The 27,056-nt window shown below is 42.7% G+C and overlaps 1 protein-coding gene across 9 annotated transcripts in view; it reads left to right on the top strand.

Annotated features, from left to right (window-relative positions):
• Nucleotides 1-22,615, top strand: part of shdb (Src homology 2 domain containing transforming protein D, b) — a 32,245-nt gene extending 9,630 nt beyond the window's left edge. For 8 of the 9 annotated variants that reach the window (XM_088077807.1, XM_042516462.2, XM_088077805.1 and 5 more), the window contains 5 exons: nucleotides 1,359-1,580; nucleotides 12,077-12,154; nucleotides 12,935-13,109; nucleotides 16,363-16,482; nucleotides 19,896-22,615. In XM_088077807.1, coding sequence (XP_087933933.1) covers nucleotides 1,359-1,580; nucleotides 12,077-12,154; nucleotides 12,935-13,109; nucleotides 16,363-16,482; nucleotides 19,896-20,082 — 782 coding nt within the window. In that variant the 3' untranslated portion in view covers nucleotides 20,083-22,615. The remainder of the gene's footprint in view (nucleotides 1-1,358; nucleotides 1,581-12,076; nucleotides 12,155-12,934; nucleotides 13,110-16,362; nucleotides 16,483-19,895) is intronic. The other variant, XM_042516436.2, reaches the window with a different exon arrangement.
• The last annotated feature ends 4,441 nt before the right edge of the window (nucleotides 22,616-27,056 follow it).

Here is a 27,056-nt window from a genome sequence, read left to right as displayed (position 1 = left end):
GGATATAAGACTGGTCTCCAGATCCAGTCTAACTGTATACCTTAACACTTCCCGTCTACTCAATCTTCAATTTATGTCACCTTTCTGTCAAATTGCTACCCCCCACCTGTGTTTTCTTCCATCGTGTTCCCTCTGAATTTCTCATTTTATTTCCTCCATGCTTGTTTTTATCTCCCCTCCTTCATCTTCTCCATCTCCAGGCTGTCGCTGACACCGCGGGTTCCCAACGCAGGTAGAGCAGCATTCAGCCCTGCTGTGCTTCTGTCTCAGTGACTTAACATCAAACACTGGCAGACCTTCCTCCCCCTCACCTCCCTCCCTTGTCCTTCTCTCCCATCACCCGTCTCCTCCCCTCGTTTCCTCGCTGCTTCCTTTTCCTCCTCCTTCTCCTCCTCCTCGCCCCATCGCCTCCTCTTTCCCTCCTCCCTCACTGTGCTCCACCTCTCTCTCCATTTCCCCTCCGCCCTCTTCTTCCTAACCTCGGGGCCTTTCCCCAGGGCAACCACTTGGTCGCCATGGTGACTAAAGGGCCGCCCAGTAGTGGTGTCTTGTCGTGTGAAGGTTAAAGTTTTTCTCTGCCTTTCACCAGGGAAGCTTTCCATTTAGTCCCGTTCCCTTCTCACGTGAGTGCATCTCCTTTGCTGCTGGCTGTGTGCACAAAAGATGCCTACTCCTTCATTTTTTCACCATTTTCTTCTCTTATGTGCCACCTGTGTTTTTTTTTAAAGGGTACATTTTTGAGGTCACCATATCAAAGCGCCATTGCTGATCGCTTGCTGCTGTAGCTTAGAGGCTCCTATTGATGCATTTAGTAATCAGATTTCATCCTCTTGCTTCCGTCAATAATCTTAAAGCCTTTTATCTCATGGCCATATTTGACTCCACACAACAGTCGCAAGTGCTGAGAAACATTTCTTGGCTGGAACCCACTGAGAAAGTGATGAAAATGTTAACGAGGGACCATGGATGCTGTTGTGAGCCGTGCTAGATTGCTGCTGGGATTCAGGATGGACGAGAGAAGGGGGGCTGGGTTTGTCTACCATGTTGCAACTCAGCATCTAGCCCAAGGCCCTGCTAAGCCCCCCTATATGAGATTCTGAGCCCACGGCAAGCTGTGCAAACATCATTTGTCTTTCTCCTCTAATTCTAGTCATGTCAGAGCTCAACAGGCGTTTTTGTTTTACTTTGTATTACAGGATAATATCACTGTTGTGTTTGAGGGGAATTCATTGTTTCTGGCAAATATTAATGTTGCTTGTTTTTCTTGCAGACAGGTTACACATCCAAGATTTTATTTTAAAAAATGTTCTAATCTTGCATGTGTCAGAGTATGAATCTTGGTCATTTTGCATCAACAGAGCTGCAGCGTGGTCCAGGAGGAGGGCGGTCGCGGGGAGGTGTGCAGCTCTACGACACCCCCTATGAAGATGAACGGGGCCAGCGCCTTGGTCTGTTGTATGGAGAACCTCAGGAGGAGGGCAAGGAGAGCAGCAGGCTGCCACAAGATGATGAGCGACCAGCTGATGAGTATGACCAACCCTGGGAATGGAAAAAGGATCACATCTCCAAAGCTTTTGCAGGTATCTGGAAAGTTTGTGACAGTTTGCTTATCAGAGTGGAGCAAAGGCTGACAAACCTCCCCTGCAAATCTTTTGCTGCATTATAGATAATCAATAAGCTCTCCTTTAAAGGTCCAGTGTTTAATATTTAGGGAGATTTAGTGGCATCTAGCGGTGAGGACTGCAGATTGCAACCAGCTGAAATTTTAGTAGAATTCCTTCAGTTTTCATTTTTCAGGAGGTTTTTATCGGGAGCCGAATTATCTGCAGAGTTTACTTCATCTCCAAAACAAATGCACTAGGCAATTAAAACCTGTAAAGGAACTCAATAAAACAGTTTAGCGTTACAAATTTTTTTTTTTTTATATGCCATTTGCCTCATTGCAGACAGGCTGCTATCCCATCACCTGTTTATTTGTGCTCACATTTTTTCTCTGATAACTTAAGATTCAGACAGGAGGAGATTCAGGAGGTTTTTGCCAAGAGCTGAATTATACGCAGATGTCTTTTCCTCTCCTAAACAAATGGACCCAGTGATTTAACCTGGTAAAAACACTGCATGAACACTGAAGCAGTTTCACTTTAAAAAAATCAGTGTTTGTCTATTGTTCTCGTAGCAGAGTAGCTACTAATTACAGTGGCCTTTGTGAAAATGTGGATGGCCTTCTGTAACAAGAACACAAAAACTCTTATTTTTGGGTGATTATACACTTAAGAAAACATACTTACCATATTGTATTCCACTTTTGCCATTATTTCTCCCTAAACTCTGCACACCGGACCTTAAACTAACAGTTCCTACACATGATTCAGGGGATTTCTCCGTGAAGCGGATTGTCAGTGGTCTTTGCTTATACAGTAGTTTTCAAACTTGAAAATATGGCATCTGTTCTGGAAAATATCAAAATGATATAGGAAATCAATTTATGAGTAAATTTCAGACAAGGTTTAGACAGTGAAGCTGCTGATTATGCTTCATTGTATATATAAACTGATATGCGGGGCTTCCCAGAATAAAAGCTTTTTAGCAAAAATGTAGGTTTTGAGATTTAGGATGGCAATGCATTGTGCAGGAAAAATCATTTATAACTGAAAACCCAGTTTAACACCTCCATATTGGCAAACAGCCATTGTACTGAAATTTCTTTGAGCAAAACAATGAATCCCACCTACACCACACACACAGCTCCTGCAGCTTCTAGGTGTCAAGCATAAACCAAAGGGTATCTCACAAATGCTTTTTTTAAGGCAATCATTCAGTAGAATTAGTGGGAATGACTCAAAAAGTGCTATTTCAAAGGTCAAAGCCCTCCCAGGAGCACACAGAGAGCCCTGCTGCGATTACTACATAGTGAAATACTCATCTAACTGTCCTGACCTTTAGTGTAGTGTCTGCCTCCCCCCATCACTGTATCTCCAAAGCCTTTTTCTGCAGGAAACAGAGAGAGCTGTGACCTTCACTGTCTCAGCTCAAATGACACATATCTTTCAGTTTCTTTTGCTACATTCAAACACATTCTGGTGACTATTGATTTCTATCTAACATATGACAGAGCACAATCACAACAGCCTGCGAGATGATCATTAGAAGTGACAGAGAAGTCTCATTTGTGTGCACATATGCATGAGATATACAGTAGATGTCACGAAGAGAAGGTTAGCAGAACAGAAAGCAAGGTACATTTTCTTTCATATCTGCAGTATTTCTGAAATAATTGGCGCAGTGCATGATTACTATTTTTTCAAGTTGCACTGACAGTGGATGCCACATCCTATTATGTTCCATCTTTTGGAGATAATTGGAGGGAGAGAAACAGAAGTAAGAGAGACAGAGGGGTGCAGAGACAGAACAAGACTGATAGGTCATTTAGGAGTGGATCAGTGTAAGGCATGCAAGGCCAAGTCAGCCTAATTGAGCTGCATCTCCAAGTCACCAAGGTCAAGGTGATGGGATAATAAATCAACCTTGCCTCGTATGCACTCCCCTTCACCTCCACCACCCCACCCCCACCCCCGCCCCTCCTCAGTTAATTACATGCCTGCATGTGCATGACCGATCCAGTGCTAATAAGAGAGTCATGGTCAGCAAACCATTGTCTGCACACACACATACACACGCAGAGACATTCACACTGTGTTCAGGCTCAAATCACATTAACCAGGGGAGCAGCAAAGACAGACCGTAACTTATTTGAGAGCAGAGGTGATTTCAAAAGGAGGTGCACAACGGTCAATTTAAAAAGCCGATATCACCTCTCACCTACTTAGCACTGATTCCTGCTTTATCTGTCGTTTTCTCCCTCTCCAGCCTTTTTCCTCCTTGTGCCACATACAGTATGCGCTCCTGCAGAGCAGCGCTTACAGCACCATTAGAACGCGCAGTGGAGGAAAACGCTTGTGCGGCTCGAGTTGTCTGACCCCTTGTTTTTTCCATTTGGAGTCAGCACTCTGAGCTGGCGTGCTGTCTGTCTGAGCAGACCAAAGCACTGAAGTGTAAACACACAAACAGTATTTTCCATTCTCACATTTAATCCATATTCCCAGGCCCGCTCGGCGTTGCTAGGCACAGCCCACATGTGAAGGAGGGGAGACACGGGGAGGACAAGGACGGAGCGGGAAAACAGAGAGAGATGGAAAAGATGGGAAAAAGAGATGATGAGGAGGTGTGAGAGGGAGAGAGATGGACAAAGAGAAAAAATGAATAGAGAGGATGTGGAGGAAAGCTAGCTGGAGAGAAATAGAAAGGGACGTCCAAGGTTATGGTATGTTTGGTGGCAGCTCAATGGATGTTTGTGGAGGCCCAGTGCTTCAGAGGGGAGGGGCGTAAAGGAGAATTAATGGTCGGGGGCTGTAGCGAGGTGAGGCAGAGGGAGAGGAGGGGGAGTCAGGGCCATTGTGGCAGAGTGCAATCCGTCATCCGCTAACGTAGGCACACTCTCTCACACATATACACACACCAATGTGGCAGTGACAGGGCTGTCCCCACAGCCCTCCCTCCTCATGGATGTGACACACTCGCTCAGATAACCCGCTACAGGGGGCAAAGGGGGGCATCGCAATCTGCCGCCAGCCCCTCATCATCACCTTCACACAACTGCATGTACACACACATGTGGATTCTCAACTTCTAGCTCTGATTATCAGGTCCCTAATTCAAGGGTGAGAAGAGGTTGTGTGCATGTTGGCACAAATGAGTGTGTGGATGTGTGTGGGGCGGGGGGGTACGGAGGATCGCTGGTGCATATTGTATGTGGATTTGCGTGCATTGCATTCATGCAAGCGCTTCTGAGGAGAATCTCTCTAATTATGATTTTCACAGCTTATCCATGCTTAAATGTAATCGCCTGGGTGAGTATTGCATTCTGCGGCTATTTTTCAAATAGTATCAAAAATAAGCTTGCCTCCGAAGCATTTTCCTCTATTTTTCCATCGGATATCCTCTTCTGCTCAGCTGTGTGAGCGTGAATCTGCCCGAGGGGTCGGCTGTGACAGGCCTCTCTCAGTTTGGTGGGTTTTAATTGCAGCGTTAGAAAGCTGTTGCCAGTCACCGGCGTCCAGCTCAAATTACTGCAGTCATTAATTCCTGGAAGTCAATGGACAGTCCAGTAGTCAGAGATGGGCCCCGCAACCATTCAGTGCCAATTAGTGAGCTAATGAAAGGCACAATCTCATTATCTCTCCGATGGTTTCAACTAATGAAGAGATGAATTGGCGTTTCAGGTATTTCATGTCTGTAAGTTTTGTAGTGCAGTACATGAGCTGTTTCATGGTCATCTAAACATGAAAGTTTGTGATAAGAGAGCGGCAAATCAGCTGGATATCTGGATAGGGAAGGTGAATGAATAACATTTCCACCCCTAGAAATTACTATTATGGTGCCATTGAGAAAAGCACTTATCCTCCACTTGTTCCAGTGCAGCTGCTCATTAGGCAACAGCCGAAAACAGTGGCTGTGCAGGGAAGCTATTAAGTATGAATGTGTTTGTCATAAAAGCAAGAGTGTGGTGGGAAAGAAAAAGTTCGGACACTCTTTGCAGCACAAAAAGACGATCAAGTGGGTGTCTTTGTGATCCTATAGTTTATTTTCCTTTTCTGTGACGATTTGTTTGATATGCAGTGACGTTGCTTTATGACAAACAAGTGGCTGTTGAGGAAACTGCCCATTTAGTTTGAGTCATTTTTTTTAGCTATGCTTGTGGCAAAGCTATAGGGATGCCAATGCCACTTTGGTAGGTTGGCTTACCACTTTGGTCGAGAGTGAAACCTCACAATAATTACTGGAGGGATGACCTGACAGACATTAATGTTCCCCAGAGAATGAATTCTACTGATTTTGGTAATCCCCTGACTATTCATTTTGCGCCACCATGAAGTTGGCCTATTTGTTGTAAGTGAAATGTCCTGTAAACTATGGGTGAATTATGACTGTGGTGCTCCCTTTACTTTTATGAAAAGCCATCATTAGGTTAAAGTTTTAATTTGTCCAGTACTTTTGCTAATTACCAAATGCTTGTTAAATGAATCGCATACCTATCAGCCTCATTACTTCATGTACAGGGCTAATCAGCAAACGTTAACATGCTAGACTAAAGTGCTGAACATGGTCAACTTTTAATGATGATCAAATATAACCAGCAATTCTGTTACTGCTTTGCCATAAAATGTTTTCAGGAACATATTTTAACTTACCGTTTAACTGTATCACAAGATCATTTGTGACCAGCCGTCTGCCATATTGTTTTTTAATCGGCAACTCGCATTATGTCACCCACCAGCGGTATTTATTGGTGTGTTTGGTGCAGTGCATTCTGGTAGTTGTAGATTATCTACCCCTAGAACCAAAGCGAATGCCACAGCCCTTTTTCTCTGTTTTCTCTGGTCATGTATCACCAACCTCAGAAGTGTTTGCAACATTCTACAACACAGACAGCCTAGTTTTGTGAAAAGACCGTCTTTCCAGCAGTGAAACACTTTTTTAAGCTCAAAGCCCTGCTGTGCCTTTGTAGTCTCACAGAGCAGCTGTGGCTGTAGACTGTTAGTCTTTATCTATAAATCAGCAATTGAAAATCAAAATGGAGGAATATGAATTTGTGCAGATCATTATTGTAAGAGATACATGCTGAAGAAATTTAAAAAACTTTTCAAAAATCATCCGGAGCATCAGATCATGCTTTATCTATTCTTGTGTAAATAGCACAGTTGGCTGGATGCTGAAGGGTGCTTTTAAAGTGTTAATGCACACTGAAGCAAAAGCTTGGTTTAGCAAAGCTTGCAAAGACACCTTGACAGATGGTCAGTGTTTGAATCTGTGGTGTCTGGTTGTCTAGATGCATGTGCTCTGACAGGACAGGGTTGTTCTATGTGTGTGAGACTGAAAATGTGCACTGTATGTGTGCATCAGGGAAAAAAAGGACGATTAGATTTCCATTTCTGACGTGATGCTGCTCTCCGTTGCTCTATGCAGGCCCTGAGGGCATTTGACCAGCCTCTTCATCAGTTTAGAGTTTAGAATTTAGTCGAGGGTCTCTTGTCGCTCTCTGTCCTTTATTCTTTCTTCCTTTTCCTCTTTGTCACATTTCCTCTCTCTCGCCTCTTCCCTCTCCCCATTGCTGAATTTCTTTCTCCTTCAGCAGCAACCTTTACTGACATTAATGAAAAGGCATGTCCTTTGTGATTCTCTCTCGCCGAGAGAGACGGCTTGAGAGGTGATGGAAGTAGAGTAGGGCAAGAGAGGAGAGAAATGAGGGAATATGAAAAGAGAGATAATGCCCCACTTATAGGTGAAAGAGGGGAGATGAAGAATGAGGGATGTTCAATATGGAGAGAAAGGCGGTGCAGGAGGAAGCCACGGGGGAACGGATATAATGAATGTCTGGAAACACAGACAGGATTGTCAAGAAATGTGTGATGCTTAAAATAAAAATTAAACTGGTGTGGATCTATGTTATGAAAGGGGGACTTGTATGAAGTCGTGTTGTCGTCTTCCTCACTGGCATAAGGTGTTAATTGTCAGTCCTTATGGGGGCCATTTTGCCCAGCAGAAGGTCTTTGTGTGCAGAGAGAAGATGGGATGCCAGGGCTGTTTGAAAAACAGATGTCTTCATTATTGGACCTAATGAAGCTGTACTACTGTCTTTGTCTGCTCCTCCTTTATTACAAGACACAGAAAACAGCTGGTGTGCTTGAAAAGTCAGTTGTCCGTCACTCAAGATGATGTTTCCTGTGTGCAGCACAGAAAGGTCTGGTCACCCCTCCCCCCTCAGATCATTTTGGGTAATTGTTAACAGGTAGTTGAGGCACACATGGCACAAATTACCTCTGTTGCCCATTTCGTCAGCTGGGTCAAAATTGGGGACAAAAGTGATTTAGACACACTTCTTTGTTTCAGCATGTATAATGAATACAGTGCAGATTTGAAGCACAAATCATGAATAAAGGCACAGATGAGACCGTGCCTTTGTCCCTGAACCATTAGTGTGTCTCATTGTCTTGTACAAAGCAGAGCACTAACAGCCTTCTATGTAAGACAGATCCACAGGTTCCCATTAGAAGTGAATGGAAGCCAGATGTTCCCTGCAAGTGACTGAGTGACATGGTGTGTGTGTTTGTGTGTGTGTGTGTGTGTGTGTGTGTGTGTGTGTGTGTGTGTGTTAGCTTTTCAGCCTTTTGTTATCAGAGTGAGAAGCTCAGACAGGGTTTGTGTGTGTGTTGGTGCGTATGCTCAGGCTTTTGCAATGGAGAGAGCTGCCAATGATCCATTGTAACCCGTGGATGAAAATTCACCAGTCCTGGTTATCTTGGTGGAGCCTGCAGATTTTACGGATGACCCTAACTCAAAGGGAAAGAGAATGTGGTTTTAACAGAGATGTGTATAAAAATTGTTTTCTTGATATAGGTTTGATTTATTCTGACAGATTGTGAAATGATTCAAACCAGTAATACTTACTGTGTGTCTTCTGTCCTTTGTTTCTGTCTGTTTGATGTCTGGCCGCTATTTGCTGCCTCTGGTCTGTGTTTGTGTGTGCATGTGTGTGTGTGTTTGTGTGCACAACATGAGCCACAGGTACAAAAATCACTCTGTCACTCTGATGGGTTGAAAATATTGAGATTTAAATCTGCAGTTGGTAACTTTTGTGGAAAATAATTTTGTGTCATATTTGCTTAAATTGTCACTATATTCTGGATAAAGTGCTGTGAAAAAATCTTGTCCTTCCCCCTCTTCTTACTGCCTCTAGTGGCATTCAATAGAATCTACCACTGCGTACCAAAACCAACCACTGAGCCTCTAATGCAGCTGTCAGTCATTTCTGTGACTTTTTATGAACTGCAGTCAAACTGTCACACTAGGAAGAGCAGATCAAATATGAAACAACATAATGTTACTTTACTGCCTGTCTCTCACCTCAAATACAGAAGCATATTTTAGTGTACTGTTAGTTTACTGTACTGTTGTAAAATGATAAAGTTGGTACAGCCGGTGGGCGGTGCTTGGTACTCCAGTCAAATCCAACATCGCGGCTGCATCACAAACTTTCTCATTTTACAACTAAGCAGTACATCAAATTATGTTACTCATAATATTTGATGTGAGAATTAGGCAATGCAATAACATGGTCTTGATTAAAGGGTGGCTGTGGCTCAAAGGAAGAGCGTGTTGTCCTCTAATCAGAACGTTGGTGGGTGGATCCCCGGCTCCTCCAACATGTTAAACTATCCGTGGATAAGATACTGAACCCCAAATTGCTCCTGATGGCTGCTCCATCAGTGTGTAAGTGTGTCTGAATGGTTAAAAACTGAGTAGGAGGTGGCCCCATGTACGGTAGTTTGGGCCATCAGTGTATGAATTTGTGTGAGTAGGTGAAAGTGACTCTTAATGTGAAAGCACTTTCAGAAGTCAAGAATGACTAGTGAACAGCTATACAAGTGCAGGTATATTAACCATTCATATTTGATCAGTGCTGTCTATTTTAAAAGTTTGACCGCTGTTCACAAGCAGTGATTGACATGATTGACAGCAGACACTTCAGCTCTGATTGGTTAATTTTATTTATATGCAGGAGGCTATTAGAAATGTTAAAAGGCAATAGAATAGGTAGACGAGAATGATTTTTTTCACAGACTATCTGTCTCATTTAATGCTGTGTAAATTTAGTGATAATGCCAGGAAATATGGAAAAAAGTTTATTTTTTTTATAAAAGTTACCAACTGTAGCTTTAATCCTGGACTTAAACCCAGTTGTGTACTGGTTTTCATTCTACTATTCTAATAAGGGAGTAATAGACTTCTTAGATGCAGGAAGAATGCTGTTAACTACCTGCTGTGACAAGTAAGCTACCAATTTTCTGTGCCCAGAAGACAGGAATTTCACTCGGCTAGTTGAGGGATCTGCCTTATTTCAGTTTATTGTGTGTCACCTAAAATAAATTAATTGGATGCCAGAAACACATTGCACAAGCACTTTGTTTAAATTGTCATTTTCTAAAGCAAAAATCAGCAATTAGGATGACACAGTAGTAACCACTGAAATAATCTCACTACAGATATTTTACTTTTTTGGCAAGGTGAATGCAAATCAGTTTAGTTGTTAAGAGACACAACAACCACTCAAAAACTGAAGGAAACCCCTTTTCCACCAACATGGACCTGGTTCCATTCCTGTTCTCATACCTAATTTTGAACTGTTCAAAGCATTTCAACCAGAAGTGGTCAACTAGCACCATAATATAACAAGTTTTCCTTTACCTGAAGCACGAACTGTGACAACATAAGCATCATATTCTACAGGTTGGAAAGAGAGGATAGAGAAGGTGAGTGAGGAATGTGAGTGTGCAGTGGATTTATTTATAGCTGGTTCGTGCTTTTTTGGGGGATACAACTATCTGTAACAACAAACAAAAGTTCACAGGTAATCAGTGTAATCCTTGATTTTGCTCTTTACTTTTGTTGTACATTGTGCTGTCTGTTGATGACACATCCTTGTTTGCAATGTTTCCGTGCAAAACTGGTGGAAACACAGGCTGGTTCACTAGATAGCACAAAGGTTCCAAGAATCCTGAACAGAACTGGTTCAAGCACCAGAGCTAATTTGGTGGAAAAGTGGTAGGAGAGGAATCTTGATGTAACTTTTCCCTGTCTGTGTGACACCAATACCTGAGTTTATCTCCCGCTCAGATGGCTGAGCACATTTCTGATCTGTAATAAATTGTTTTGGCTGTCTCCTTTCCTTCTCTCTCCTTTCTTGTTACCCTTCACTTGCTTTTGTGTGCCTCTCATTTACACTTCTCTCTTTCTGATGCACCTCTCTCCGTTTTGCTTGAAAATTAGAGGTGTGAAATGTGATGTGGTGGTGAGCGGACAGGCAGCAGAGTGTGGCAGCGGTGGTGTTTTCGGGGAGTTGTGTTTGTGTGTGCGTACCTGCGTGTTTGCGTGCGTGTCTCCCATTGAGGGGTGCCAGGCCACACTCTAATCCTGGCTTCAGCGGAGGTGCGGCCCGCTCCAGATGGGGCCATTGTACTGCGCCATGCATCAATAATTCACGGAGAGCCAGAGAAAGTGGCGGAGTGTGTCTGCCTGCTCAATAATTAACCAGGGAGGGAGAGCGGCATGTATGTACAGCCCGGGTCTCTCTCCAAACGCCCATTCAAATGGCCTTTGATGTCGCGGGCCTGGGGGGTCTTTGGATTTGTCGGCTCATTAAGACGTCACCCCTCTTTTCCTTTTATTTGTTTTGTAATCCGTTTTCGCTGTGAGCAGGAGCTGAATGTACGGTGTGAAATGGGCAAATCGCATAATGCCTGTGTGTCCGTGTGTGTGTAAGGCTGCAGTAATGACTGTTAAAATAGACGCTCGCCTGCCATGGTAGATAATGAGCTATTTTCAGTTCTGTGCACCTTCTGCTGCTCTCCTACTGTAGGTAGGACAGTGAATAGAGCATTATTCTAACCCCCGCGCTCCTCAGCTCATCTGTCACACTGCGCTGTGGGTTGCAGAGCACATAAAGTCACGTTTTGTTTCATTGCATCCACTGCTGCAAGACAGTTTCTTAAAGTGGATTCGTTCAAATGACTATAAATAATGCAGCCTCTGACTTCACCTGTCCTCTGTTTCATCTTCTTTGCTTTCCTCGGTTTTATCGCACATGATAAATGACGGTAAATATAGGATCTAAAGACTATGTTTTTTCGTGAAGCAAAGAGACAGGAGGTAGGGTATATTACTTTCCTTCATGACAGGAGGTATAGTTAATTACATCTCACAACACCACATTTCTGTCATCTGCACGCACAGCCTCACCCACTCTCAACAGGGCTTCCCTTTTTTCCACATCTCACTTCTCGCTCTCCTCACATTAAAATCTTGCACCTGATTTCAGTCTCACGTTTTAATCATCACCTCTTCTCTTGCATATCTTCCTTTAGTTAACTTTGTTCAAGCCCATCTGCTGTTTTCTCATTCTCTCGCTCCCTTTCTCTCTCTCTCTCTCTCGCCTCCTCCCCGCTCCCTTCCCCTCTATTAGAAATGAGGGAGTTGTCGGAGTTGCCCTGGCCTGCCCCAGTGGGTCAGCTGGAGGAGGAGCCCCCTCTCCGAGAGCAAGGTGACCTTCCACCCTCACCACAACCCTCCCCCCCTTCCTTGCAACCCTTTATCACCCCAAACACATGCACATGCAGTCACCCTGACCTTCATGACCCAGGCTGTTGTTCTACATCTGCTCTACCTCCATCCTGAAACCCCCCTGCCGCCTACATCTGCATCACCTGCATTTGTTTCTGCCTGTTGCAACTGTTGTGTTGTCTGTTTGCTTGTTTGTTTGTTTTTTAGTTTCAAACTCTCCCATCTTTCCACAGTCCTCTCTTCTATCAACCACGCATGAAAAGCTCCGTGTAAATTAAGATGTCTGTCTTGTTCATTTCAGGGCTATGGTACACTTAATGTTTAATTACAAGTTCTGTAGATTGAATTTTGCCAAATTCAGGCACAGAAGGGGTAAATAACACTACAGTCTGTGCACGTAATTTGCTCCAGAATAGAATCAAGATCAAGTAATCTGCGCTGTAGTCTACTGGAAGACAAACACTTGCGCCAGAGCCAAGCAGAGAAGACGCCAACTTCCTGTCTCGCTCTGCCCTCTGTGACTCATAAAAATGTTGATGATGGTAATTGTGATGATGCTGATAGTTTTGCAGTCTGTCAGACGGGGACCTGCTGTCCTTTAGTTTGACCCATCCATGAGATGTCTCTCTGCTGCATGCGTGGTTTTGCAATCGCCGGATGTCTGATGTTTACTCGGGTCTGACTGTGAGGTTTAATCCCTTCTGATCATAGCGCTGTGTAAATACTCTGACTCACATTTTCTGTCCCCATTTGCCAACAGCACAGTTTGATGGCGCTGAGTGGGACCGCTCCTCGTCGCCCACAGAACGGCTGCGTCCTCCAGGGCCCCGGTCCAGCCCGCTGGCAGGAGGGGGGATGAAGTTTCGGATGCCGCAGGAAGGCCTCGCCATGGTGGGAGAGAGAGTGGACCCGACTCTGCCTCTGGAGAAGCAGGTGTATGTATGCAAGTCTTCCATAAACCCACAGCAGCTTCATTAACACATATCAGTTGCCATATGTTGTATAGGCCACACTCGCGTTTAAGATCCAGTGTGTAGGATTCAGGAGTGTCTATTGGCAGAAATGGCACATAATATTCATAAGGTTTTCATTAACATATAATCACCTGAAAATAAGAATAATTGTGTTTTTGTCATCTTGAAATGACTCGTTTATGTCTACATATGGAGCAGGTCCTCTTTCAGGGAGTCCGCCATGTTGTTTCTACAGTAGCCCAGAACAGACAAATCAAACACTGGCTCTAGATAGGGCCATTCACATTTTTGTGCCAGTTACCATAGTTATATTACACACTTGGCTCACTGAAGTTTCAGTTCTGCAACCTTCCTGCTTAATGCCACTAAATCCTATACACTAATCCTTTAATGTCACCATTCATGAAAAATAACATTTTTCCAGTTTTAATCGTGTCCTTGCTTAAATTGATCATTTATCTCTTGTTATATGTGATATATCCCCATTTTTTTTGCAAAACATCGTCAAACATTTGTTGACTCATCCTGCACCTAGAAATTTGAAAAGTTCATCCAGTCAACTGAGTCTTTAAGCAATGAGCTAACTAGCTGCACTTCACCATTTGTGGGTTGTAGTATCTGGTTTATAGAGTAATATGGAGAGAGACAGTAAGAGATGTGTGTTTTGATATCATTGGGCAAAACTTTTGTTTTCATTCCCAAAAAATGTCTTATTCATTCCTCTCTCCCTCGTCTTCCTCGTGATCCAACGGAAAGGGAAATGTGGAGCCAACAGTCCCCTTAGCAGCGGGCTGCTGTAGCTCCATATCACACTAAACTCTAAACCCACCCACTTTTTAGTGGTCCAGTCAAATGTGAAGGAATGATACTGAAATCCATCTTGTAACTTTACACAAATCAAAATTTCAATTTCACTGGAAAATACTTCACAGTACTGAAACAATAGAACAAACAATTTAACTTTCATTGCATGTGGACTGAAAGGTTTAATCAGATAAATACACTTACATACCAGGGACTTTTGATAGGTAATGTTTAAGTGTCTCTTTAAATTTGTGTCTACCTTAAATTTAATACAGGATAAAGAATTGCCCTGTTGGCAGTAATAGTCATGGTCATATGCATACCCACAATGCTGTGCTAGACTGACTAGGTACACATGGTGCAATCTGAGTACAATAAGGGGTAAGATGTTCTCATATCACAAAAATTAGGGATTAAACCAGGCATTTTGTCTGTAGCAATTTTCTGAATTGTGATAATTAAATGCATCAACCAGACCTAAATTATGCAGCTATTTGTACATTTAAATTTAATACCATAAACTATTAATCTGTGTGAGCTGTAAATGTCTCTGCATGGCTGTTATGCACATTTCTGTGTCATGCATTGTTATTAAAGTGATTTTGAATATTCTAGGAAGAACTGGGTTGACATCTCACAAATAAAGCCAAAAATGCATTTTATTGGATATTGCACCGCTTTGATCTGCTACAGGCGTGGACACATTAAAAAGAAACAGTTACGTGTTTCGGCTAAGCAGCACTCATCAGAGCTCACAGAACTGCGAAAGGTTAGAATGAGAGAACTAATTAAGTCGGAACATTAAAAACACACATTTACTTTGGTCTTGTAATTTCAGACATCATTGGTGTAATTTATGTGCTGTTTCTGTGCACATAAAGGGCCGTTTTACTAATGAAATCCGAGCACATGACACCCCTTAAGCACACATGCTCATGCGCACACATTCAGTTGAGGGTGGCAGTTGATTATTATGCCCCATTACTCCCTGATGATCTCTTAAGGGCTGTTATGAGCTTTGTGTTTTCCTTCAGCTCAGCTTTAAACAGAGAAAACGCATCACTGCCAACCTGTAGCATTCAGCACACCTAACCAAGTCGTGTCCAAGGAAAAAGATGGTATTGTTGGTCTGTTTGTCTAATTGTTTGATTTACTGCAGTGAAACTCAACTTATCTGGCTTGCGACAGAGTGCAGGTGGCCCACTGAGCATTTTCTAATTCACAATAGATTCATTCACAGTTCACTTTTAATGCAAGTAAGAAGCCAGAGTGCAGATAAACATCATAATAGAGGTTGTTTATTTTAAAAAAAGCAGCAGAGGATTCTCTAGACCCCTAACAGCGGTACAGGCTGAGGCCCAAAAAGTCCACAGACACCTGTGTGTGTACACCTGATCTGTGCAGGGCTGCTGCGTCTCACCTCTCACCTCCTGTCATTTAGCAAAAGTGGACCATGGGCAAAGACAGTTTAGTATCTTCGTCTTATTGAACGGATTGATATGAAATTTTGTTTAGACGTTCATGTTTCCTAGAGCATGAATGATAATGACTTTGGTGGGCCCCTGATTTTGCCTCCAGTGCCACATGAGGTTGACGTTTGTGTTTTTGAAAGAAGTGTCTTAACAGCTATGGAACTGATTGCCATAACATTTGGTACATGCAATCCTCGCTATAAATCTTAAACTTTGGTGATCTGTTTCAGCTTGCAACATCAAAAGCAGCTAAAATCTGAATATGTTAAATACTTTTATGTTTATGGTTAAATACCTCCAACTAATGACATTTCAGCATCAGCTGTATTTTGTTGTCAGTGTTAATTTGCAAATATTAGCATGCACATATACTAAGCTAAGAACATTACCTGTTTAGTACCACCATGTTGGCATTGTCTTTGTGAGCATGTTAGCTCACTATTATGAACATTCAGCTCAAAGCAGCTTCACAGAGATGCTCGTGTGGTTGGAGACACTGCTGTTGTTCAAGTGTAATGTTTGAGACCATGTGCTGATTGAAAGACAGGCAGTAGTGTGTGCCAGCGCAAATGCGAGAACACACTCCGTCATGGTGTTACGACTGTTACTGAGAATTTACTGCTGTGAAAATAGAGGCCAGAGAGGCCATTTGGAATTATGTGTTGTATTTCATTTATCTTAAATATTAATCTCTAGAAACATTCATACTACTTACAAGTACCTCTTTTATTATTGTGTTAATGAGTATTGACAGCTAATTTTATATATTTGTATATACTTCTTTTATTAAAAATTAATGGAATCATGTCAATAAAATAAGTTTATTTTCCAGTGTTAAGATCTAGCAGCTAAAGGTGTTAAAATATGTGGAACTCACACTTAAGGTGTTCATATTTTACCATGTCTTAATGAGGCTGTGTGTGTGTTTTATCTATAAGGTGGTACCACGGTTCACTGTCGCGTTCAGAGGCCGAGTCGCTGCTAACGCTGTGTAAAGAGTGTAGCTACCTGGTGAGGAACAGTCAGACCAATCGCTCTGACTACTCCCTATCTCTACGGTAAGACACACACACACACACACACACACACACACACACAAAACACTGACCTACCACAACAAGTGAAGCAAACATCCGAGCACCCTCAGTATCATTCTCCGAAAAACGGCTTCACAATTTAATTGCACGCTTATCATTTTTTCTGCCATGTGACTGTGAAGTGTGTGTGAAGCCACCTGAGCTGCTGATCTCATATCGCAGTCTACACACCTCTCCATCTGTCTCTCCTTCCTCTGTCTCCCCCGTCACCCCCACTCAAGATCACTGCAGCACTGATTCCTCTCCCGATACTCATTTGCAGGGCGCAGTACTGCTTATCTGGTCAAATCTCTCCCTTGTAATTACTACCATGATCCATCGTCCCTGGCCTCACACCGCCCTCCCATCATCCCTCTGTCCTCACCCCATCCTTGGCCCCTCTATGAAGCGTTCCTATGTGGCCCCAGCGGGCCCTCTAAGTGGTAATCAGGCAGGTAGAGCACACTTCAGTGCACACATCATCCTCCCCGTAATCACTAATGAATATGAATTACCTTCTGTGGGCCACACAAGAAGGGAATGAGGGAGAGAAGGGAGGGGGTGAGGCACAGAGTGACACTGTGTTGGGCTGACATATAAACAAGCTCATGCATTACTCATTTACATGAGTAGAGTTGGATTGACACAAACGTGCACACACACACACACACACACACACACACACACACACACGGTCACACGCATACATTTGCTCAAGCAACAAGGTCACTACTGGCACTTGTTCCCCAGCTTGCACATGTAAGATTTAAAAGAAGTGATATCTCTCACGATCTGCAAAATCTATTATTTTTGTTTGGTTCGAAGGTGGTAATGTCCCTCTGTGAAGCAAACCCTCAGAGTCTCAAGTTAAAGAAAAGGAACAGAAAGAACAGCATGGCACAATCTGAAAAGAGTCAAGCCGCTTAGTTCTGTAATCAGCTTAAAGGGAAACTTTGGTTTCTTTCATACAGCTTTTATTTTCTTAGTAGGACCTCTCATGATCGCAGTGATTCATAATTGTTTTATACAGTTATTGACTGCTGACTCCTCACAGAAGTTCAGCTAAAAACAAAAAGTCTTACCTCATTCGTTGCAGGTCACATTTCGGCCTTTGTCTTGTCTCTAAAACTGACATCCACAGAAAATTTTGGTCTGTTGACTCATCAAAGTTGGATATTATACAATATGAATAAATCCCCCCTTTCATTATCTTTACCACCATCTTGACAGTAAGGGAGCCAGAAGGGACAATCCACCGGCCACAGGTCCGGCTGCAATCTGTCTGTCCTTTACGCAGCGTCTTCACTCGGAGCATTTGAGAAGCTGAGCGTTTTTGCCTGCTCGATTTTGTAGACTTGCAGATTTTGTTGATTTGGTCATTTTTCCTTGAGATTTATGCTTCTACTGTAAGTGTGTAAACAGGCTATGTAGTTTAGTGGTTTCTTTTTTGGTCTTTCCTGTGTTTATTGTTGTTATTTCCTACTTTGTTGTGTGGTAGCCTGCAGGAAAAGTCAATACTGTTCAAAGTCCAGTTACGCTGTGAAAAAAAAAAAAAAGACAACATTTCTCAGTTTCTGGGAGCCTCTGAGATGCTTCTGTTTGAATTAAAGGAATTCTCTGGGGTGACTGCGATCAGTCTGGGGAGCCACTTGGCGGAGATCTGCTCTCTACCAACTTCACTTTTCTAGTTACCAGTGTTGTGTGTTGTATGTTGTGCACACTTTTTGTTCAAGCATATATGAAATTGTGCTTGAACAACACGCACAACAAGCACAACATCGACATGTTTTAAATGTTGTTCTCCCTTTCTGCATCTTACACATTCTACTCATTGTCCTTCATTTTTGTAGTCCGTGCATGCCAAGGGACTGTAATATCCTTGAGCGTAATCTTGTGTCTGATGTTTTGCATCAGGTCCATTTACTGAAATGTAAACCTAAATGCTCTTGCATTTTGTTTTTCTTGTATGCCCGGAGAGCCTTTATGACTGAAAGCTTGTGTATAATTAAATAGAGTGTGCGGAAGTTTTGTTTTTTTTTTTTTTTTTGTTATTGTCCTTCAAACACCTAGCAAAGCCTTTTAGCCAGGTGATTGGTGGAAACTTAATTCCTTTGGGTTTCACCTGTTAACGCAGTGGTTTAGATAATATGGTTATGAACCGCTGGCTTGTTTGGTTAATGATTAGATGTGGGCAATTTCTTTGATGGTTACAGTGTTGTCATGACAGATTGAAGTGGCTACGAAAATAAGACCCAAGTTGTAATAAATAAATTTTAAAAAATCATGTCTGCAGTTTGACAGCAAATATAATTTCTTTCATGTCTGTGTCTAGACTGTAAAGAAGCAGTATGTCAGGGTGTTGTGACTGGTTTGCCTGTTGGATCCTGATAGTGTGATGTCTATACTCTTCAGGAAGGACAGCTTGTGTAATAACAACTGATATCCGCTAAACTGTGTGAAATAATCAGGCACTTTTTTCAATGTAGTGCTCCTTGGAAAAAGTCAACCACACCTACTGTAAGATTACACAGTACCATGAACAAAGGGAGGAATGATGAAGGCTGTTTAACAGAGACAAAATTAAGATGTGAGTCAGCGCTGAAACAGCCAGATTTAAACCAACATGCATATTTATGGAAGAGCACTGGTAATGTACCGTGAGATACAAAGAGTCCCCAAAACAAACACGACTGGATGAAAGCACGCTGTCAACTCGCACGCTGGCGTGATGAAGCATCTGGCTCTCAGTGCTCTGGAGGCCAGTGGGACGATCATAAACTGCCTGTTGTTTGGCTGTTTGTAGTCAGTGTTTCTTTTGGTTTCACTGCTCTTCAAAATTTAATTTGATTTACAAGAACAATGACCAGTTTCAGCCCTTGTCTTTCCATCTGCTTCTATAATTAGACATACATCATGACTGGCTGGCTCTTAAAGGGGAAGTCCTGTCGTGGCTGCATGGCACTTAAAGGGAGGGTGTGTGGTTCTCTCGGCTAAGCCACTTTCACAGTCCAGCGTTCTCACTCCCTCACTCTCTGTGGCCTCGTCTTTTCCTCCATGTGCTATTAAACCACTCATCCATCCATCATAATGTCCCGTCCTGCCTAATTTGTGACATGGTGTTAAATCTTGGTTAGAATCAGGTTCTCAAAGTGCAAAAAAAAAAAAAAAAAAAGACGTGAACATAAATCCAGGCTGTCACTTCCACTGTGTCATTATTTGACAAAATGTGTGGAAGGCTACATGATGTTTTATGTGCCCCACATTTCATGTCATCCCTCTTTCATTTCCTCTCCCCAACTTCTTTCTCCCTCTCATATTAGAGCTCTCTCACTCTTTCTTTTTTTGCCTCTTTCCTTTTTCTCAGTCCATTCAGGCATTCTGTTTTTCTCTCATAGGAGCTGTCAGGGTTTCATGCACATGAAGTTCACCCAGTACAAAGACGGAAAGTACGTGCTGGGACAAAACAGCCCTCCCTTTGACACCATCCCTGAAGTCATCCACTTCTACACTACACACAAACTCCCCATCCGAGGCGCCGAGCATCTGTCCCTGCTGTTCCCTGTGCTGGTGCAAACACTCTGACGCTCCTCATGGACCTTGTCATCGTGACCGGACATGTAAAACTTGAATGTTTTATGGGATCTTCCCAGCGGACCGCCAATCGTCTTTTCTTGTTGGACTAGACGACTTTTGATGATTCAACACACCAGGGGCGAATGCCCTCATCCACCACTGCTGTTGTACCTGTGCCAAGTGTCTCTAACATCCGGGGGGATCGATTCACACGAAATGCAATACCTGAACTTTAGGCCACCTCTGCTATAACTCCTCTCTCGCTCTCATCTCCTTGTTGAACCGAGGGGGCTGACTCCGGGACATGTGAAATTCTCCCTCTCCTTATTACATGTCTTTCACAGCTGACTGAAATGCTGAAAAAGTTTGCAGAGCTGTAGCTGGGAGGAAGTCTGTATAATCTGAATGTACTGATGCCCCAGTTTACAGGAGATTTAATTACTGCTGTTCCACAAAAACACCTCATTGACACTGGTTAAAAAAAATATTGCTGTTGTTAGGTGAAAACCTCACTAGTCGTATTTTGCTGATTTTTCGTGTTTATAAATCAAAAAGTAACGAGAAATCTTTTTCATCCTTGGACTTTGGAGACCCTTTTGTAAACATTGGAAAATTCCTATTTTCCATTAAAAAATAAAGGAGCTATTTTCACAGAGAAGGTTTTTACCAACAGCAGTGATATTTCAGATGCTTTTCTACACAAAGCCACACCTGCTCATTTTCATTTTCACCGTCGGCTCTTCACTGTCATGCTGCTGTACGCGGAGGACTTGCTCGACACATCTCTTTATGTTACTTGTTGATTGTTCATCGTGATCAACAGAGAAGCTGTGTTGTATTGGTACTTGTGTTGACCTCGCTGACCTGTATCTCTTGTTTGTTGCTTACATTGCATTTGGTAGACAATGCTGGGTTTGTAAAAAAAAAAAAAAAAAGAAAAAAAGAAGCAACCTGTCACTGCTGTTATTGTCTTTTCACTGACTTACAGATCCAGTGTGTAGGATTTAGTTGAATCTAGCAGTGAGGCTGCAGAACTGAATTTTCTGTGTGCCAAGTCTGTAAGAGAGCTACGTTGACCGACAGAAAAATGCGTGCTCCATATATAGATATAAACGGCCCATTCTTGAAAACAAAATTATTCTTAGTTTCAGGTTATTATATACTAAAAGGACATAGTTATACATGTATGTTGGAACCTATTTTCGCTGAGGGCTGCGTTTAGGGAGACATCGGTAGCATTGTCAGCCATGATTGTGCCAAGAAAACATTTTTATGCCAAAAAGATCTTTTTCTAATCTTAACCAAGTGGTTTTTATATCTAAACCTACCCACCTGTTAACCACAGCATTGTTGAAAAGTAACGTTTCAACGTATCCATGACATAATAAGGTAAAATATTTATGTGGTTTGCAGAAACTTATGAGTCAAACATTTTGTTCTTATAGTTGGGTTGAGGAGCTACATGAAAACTGCTCAGATGTACTTACATGGGGGTTCTATCAGTTCAAATAATTTGCTCTCTCTCCTCGGACTCCATTTGTCTCTGGATTGCATGTGCCAAAATGTCTAATATTTCCATCTGTTATCTGAAGGCACTCATGTCCCCTGAGAAAGTCATAAATGTACATCTGCTCGTCGTCTGCTCCAAATATTTAGCTGTTTTAAAACTCCAACCCGATGGATATGTCACCGCAGTGGAAATCCCTCACATCCGAGATTATTTACGGATCTAAAAAGCCGCTCCAAAGCTACTGTCCTGGCAATTTTCTGGTCTTTCTCAGCCTGACTAGCTTGTTTGCGCCATTGATTAGCTCCTGCTACTGCAAAAAAACTCCCCAAGTTTGACGTTGCACTTTCCTCGCTGATATGAAGTTTGGAGGATCTCATTAAAATTACACATTTTAAATCTTTTTTAAACATATATTTTCTGACAGGCACCCCATTATATACTGTTCAAAATTTAAAACGAATGTTCAGACAGCCTGTGAGTTACGGTATAATAGCCACATATTTAGGGAGTGTGCTGCTCCTCCCCTTGTCGAAAGGGGGTGCTCCAGTGGCTGCCACTGATATTATACACCATTTTTACAAAAAGAAGCCTCTAAATCCTACACACTGAACCTTTAAAGATAAGTTTGGAAGCTGAGCTGTAGGCTAAATCTGAAGCAAAGAGATGCTGATCAGAAAACAAGCAAACTCTCAAACTGTGTGACTTTTGGCCGCGTTCTCACACCTCCTACATATTTGAACGCAGATTTTTCTTCCGGCCAAGTCACTACATGCTGGTTGGTGAGTTGTATTTGAGTTTCATGCTTGCCATCTGGAATGGGTTCCCATGTCTGCTGCCTGGTTGCAGCGTTGTGTGGGAACAACTGATTTCAGAGAAGAGCCAAGTTCTACCAAACACATTTAATACCATTGGAAATGACAAATGGAAAAATGATTGAAATCATTGCTTCTTAAACCAAATCTGACTGGGATGTATAAATTATTGTTATGGGCATTTTCTGTCACCAATAAAGAGGACAGGATGTATTATTTACCCGCTGTGTGAAACATCTCATCTGTATTTCAAGCCTTTTTATGGAGTGTTGATTCTGCATGTAGATCTGTATGTAGATCAGTGGTTCCCAACCCGGGGGCTGAGACCCCCACATGGGGTTTAAAGATGAAACGTGGTGGAAAATAACAAAAAAACTAAATTCTGGTACACACAATCATGTTTATTTTCAGACTCGCTTTTGCTAATTTCTTGTGAAATACTGAATATTTTTCCCACTTTTTTAGGCCTCTAAAAACAACTGGAGAAGGAAAAATCCTTTTGTTCTTGTGTTTGATTCAAAAAGAAAGTATCATGACTGAGAGTGAAGGTGATCACATTTTATACAATACAGTCATCAGACTCACCCAGGAAAGAAAGAAAAGAGGCACAAAGGACTTGGCGAGATTGCGTGCTCCACACTCAAATGCATGCACATTTGCTTTCCCTCATGCACTGACAGCAGGGTGGGGAGGGAGAGAGAGGGTAAGGACTGGGGGGTGAGGTGTGGCTAAGGAGGGGTGAGGCAGCCCTCATTATTTGGGCTGCGCCGCAGTGAAAAGCACTGGGATTGCTTTCATTACTGAGCCAAATGAAATAGCAGAGGCTGATTACCCGCGTGACGGAGAGAGGAGACGAGCTGGATCACTCTCTATTGGGGAGAAAGAGTGAAGGAAAAAAAAAGGGGAAGGAGGGAGATGAGGGAAGGGGGGAAGAAGGAGGAGGGAGACGCTGCCTGGCTGTAGTTCTCCGATGAGACTCCAAACAAGTGTGTGTGTGTGTGTGTGAGCGTGGGTGTTTGTGAGTGTAAGAGAGAGAGACGGTGACATGGAAGGGGGGGCTGCTATAGTCCCATTTTTCAAACAAGGCTCCCTGGGGAGGGATATGAATAATAACGACAGTGGCTGTGCAGCATGTAAAAATCAAACAAATATCACACTCTCATTTCTCCAGCTTTTGTATAGCTCTTACCTTGTCTCCGTTTTTCCACTATTTCAGCATTTCTGTCAGCTAATTTCTAGACTGAAGGAATATAAAGCTCTATTTTTATGGGCACATTTGTGTAGGTGGGAACAAATGGCCTCGTCCTCGCAGCATAATACCACGATTCTGGTGTGTGTAAATTGTGAAGTGTGCGTGTGTGTGTGTGTGTGTGTGTGCGTGCAGCTGTCATATGAGAATCAGAATGTGTGTAATGTCAGATCTGGGGGGTGTCAATGATTACGCGGTGGCGGCAGCTGTTAATCCATCAGACAGGCTTGCAGGAATGAACACCTGTGATCGCTGCACAGCCAGAGAAGCATGTTAGGAAACCACATGACATGCACACACGCATGCATGGCCTGAAAGAGTTTAATGAGTAGTTTTTGCAAAGAAGACATGTTGACATGTTGCAGTATTAAAAGCACAGGTGTATTCTAAAATGATTGATGGCTGAATTCCATTTAGCTGCTTCAGTGTCAGGGTCTTCTTATAACGCATGACTCACCGTCACACTGTCGTGACTAACTGGGACACTACAATAGAAAAAAGGCATTATTTATGTTGTTCCCAACATGTGTTAGTAGTAGTGCACCTACTATTGAAAATTTAAAAAAAAAACACAAGTTAGCATGAAATGCAAAACTATAAAAGACATTTTAACAATTTGTCATTAAACACCTGGCATTAAAAAGGGACAATTATTTATATTACATGGTTTCAATGAAAGCAAATCTTTGCCATTTTGCCCAGAACTCTATCATAAAAAATGCATGATGATCTCAAGAGACCAACCAAGGTTAAAGGTCATTTGCTCAACCAGTGTTACATTGAATATGTGAAGAGAACTCTGTGTTTCGTTCATGCCTCTAGTGAATAAAGAATCCAAAAAATGAGCAAACTTTTGATAAATTGAAGGGGTCAGCATTTGAGAATAGAATTGAGAGTTTGTCAAAAAATGATGTCTTAATGATGTCAAGGTGGACGGCTATCCATGAAGAATGGAAACTTGTGAGACACAGATTTGTTGCTTATTTATTTGTTGTAAAATTTGAAACCAAGTTCTTAGTTGCCCTTATATAAGATGCACACAGAAGTCTTATCATGGGTGTCTACACCTCCAGTGGCTCTTTCTCACAACACGCAAACCTCCAGGCTGCTCGCAAGCACAGAGGCAGGCAGAATCAGCCAGCTGTGCACACACGCTTAACACCACAAGTGAGGGATGGGACACGCATGTCAGACTAAAAGGCCGCCGTCGACCTTCTCACTTATCCCCTATCCCAGACACACTAATCCCAGCAGTTGTGGAAGGCAGAGATAGATTGGAGGTCAGTGTTAGCAGGTGTGTGCATGCTGTCAGTCCCTGCCAGAGGACTGCAATCAGAGAGGGTGTGGAGACAAAGCAGCTGCTGTTTTGTGGGATATGAGGAGAGGGGGATATGGAAGGGAGAAATTTGGAAAAGATTGCTTATCCACTCCTGCCACCTATCTGTTATCCTAGGATGGCATTGAAGGGCTGAATGCAGAGACTGGCGAATACCGTATATGCCCTTCATTTAACACACCAGTCACACACAAGCACATACAAAAAAAGCATTAGAAACAGTCACATGCAGATCGAGAAAGGTCAAAACATTTTTGTAAATTCCTGCAATAAAATGAGACTTTCCTAATGTCCCTTGACATTCATTCTTTCCCAGAGTCAGTATTTAGGCCAACACATACCATATCAAGAGTTAGCCAGTCCTTGGATCTGGTCTGATGAAAAAAAACGCATTGAGTAATTTTATGCAACATTCAGAGCACGCCTATGATTAAGAGTCTGGGGATTGCCTGCGCACAATTCTCAACATGATGGTTCACTGAGATGGCAGCTAGCAGCTAACGGTGCAAACTCCAAAAACAGCGCTAACAATGGCACCCATGCTGACAGAGCTAATGTTAACCTGGGGGGTACTGGAAGGTGGGCGCTACACTTCTGCAACAACGCCATCCTGATATCAGCGGAAACTGCTCAGGCTGTTCTCATGCAATGTTTATATGTTTTCACGAAAAGTAATGCATCAAAATTTGCACATATCCCACATAATCAAGAACCTGCACGGTTTACAGAGCCAGTCATTTGTCTATAACCCACGTATTTTGGATATTATTTTGCTCCTCTAAGGTGGACTGAGCAGCATGAGAGTACACAGTCACAGTCAGGCACAGATATGCTGGTTGATTGCTTAAAGTTTTTCCTTTACTCATGAGGAAAACAAACTTACTTTAATAGGAAAAGAACCGAATATTCATCAAAATCCTGTCATAACTTTAATTGTGCTATTCAGTCGAACAATTAGCGCATTAATTAATTACACAGCTAACAAAATTGACAATATTTTTTGCTGGTTCTAGCTTCAAGACTTCCTGTTTTGTTTTTTGTTTTGTTGAGTTTAATATCATTATATGTTTAATGTGTCTCTATCTTTGAAGGCAATTTAATCACCTCTGGCTTTCAAAAATTAAGATGAGCATTTTCCCCTATCTCTGACATTTTAGATGTCAAACAATTAATCAGTTAACTGGAAAAAATAACAGAGTTTAATTGGAATCAGATGTTAGATGCAGCCCTACAAGGCAAACATTAGTCTAAGGACTCCCAGATAATAAATGTCAGAGAGGGGGTGTTTTGTTGATGCTTCAGGAGAGAGAAAATTGAGTTAAAATGAATGTCAGATAAAAAACATTCTTTGTTTTTGCATTAGTATTCGCTCTGAAACTCAACTGGAGTCCACTAGATCAGCACTAGTCAGGAGAATTAATAACAGTGGGGTGTTGAGGGGATGCTGGGATCTTGTCCACCAATCCAAGTCTCAGCCAGCTCCTTCAGATATCCTCCTACCAAGTGACCTTTGCCTCTGCTCCCCCCAGCTCCTTCCCAGCTGCTCCCTGGATAAAGCCCTCTGATCCCGGGGAGCTTATCACCAAAGTATGCCTGGGTCTCCACTCTCTTTGTTGCACAAGTAATTACACTGTGTCGCAGAGCTGAGGAGGTGAAGGTAGGAGGAGCAGAATCATCACACACCACATGAATGTGTGCGTCTCCTCTGATGAGAGTGGTACGACTCAGCTGTAGAGGAGAGAATGGCTTCAGCTGGGGGCTCCCTGCGTGAGATGGGTTATTTTCCGCGCCTCAAATGGGACCCCTCGCCGCTCTCCGACTGGCCCCACTCCACCTCCGAGCTGCTTCAAAAAGGGACTTGAGAATGACAGAAGTGTTTCATACTGGCACATTCAGTTGCTCGGACCAGATGGAGTCTTTGTTCTTGCTCGCAAACACACACACACATACACACACGTCTGTCTGGCACATGCAAATGTGCACACACACACACGTATGCACACTTCCTCACCACAGCGCAGTATAAAGCCAGGATCGTGATGACAGGGGGTGGTGTGATTCTCTTGTCCTCTGTCG

This window comes from Plectropomus leopardus, chromosome 5, assembly GCF_026936395.1.
Source record: "Plectropomus leopardus strain MGB_pleo_1.0 chromosome 5, ASM2693639v1, whole genome shotgun sequence".
Lineage (NCBI taxonomy): Eukaryota > Metazoa > Chordata > Actinopteri > Perciformes > Serranidae > Plectropomus > Plectropomus leopardus.
Note: the sequence above shows the minus strand (reverse complement) of the source record. Positions and strands in the feature narration are given on the sequence as shown.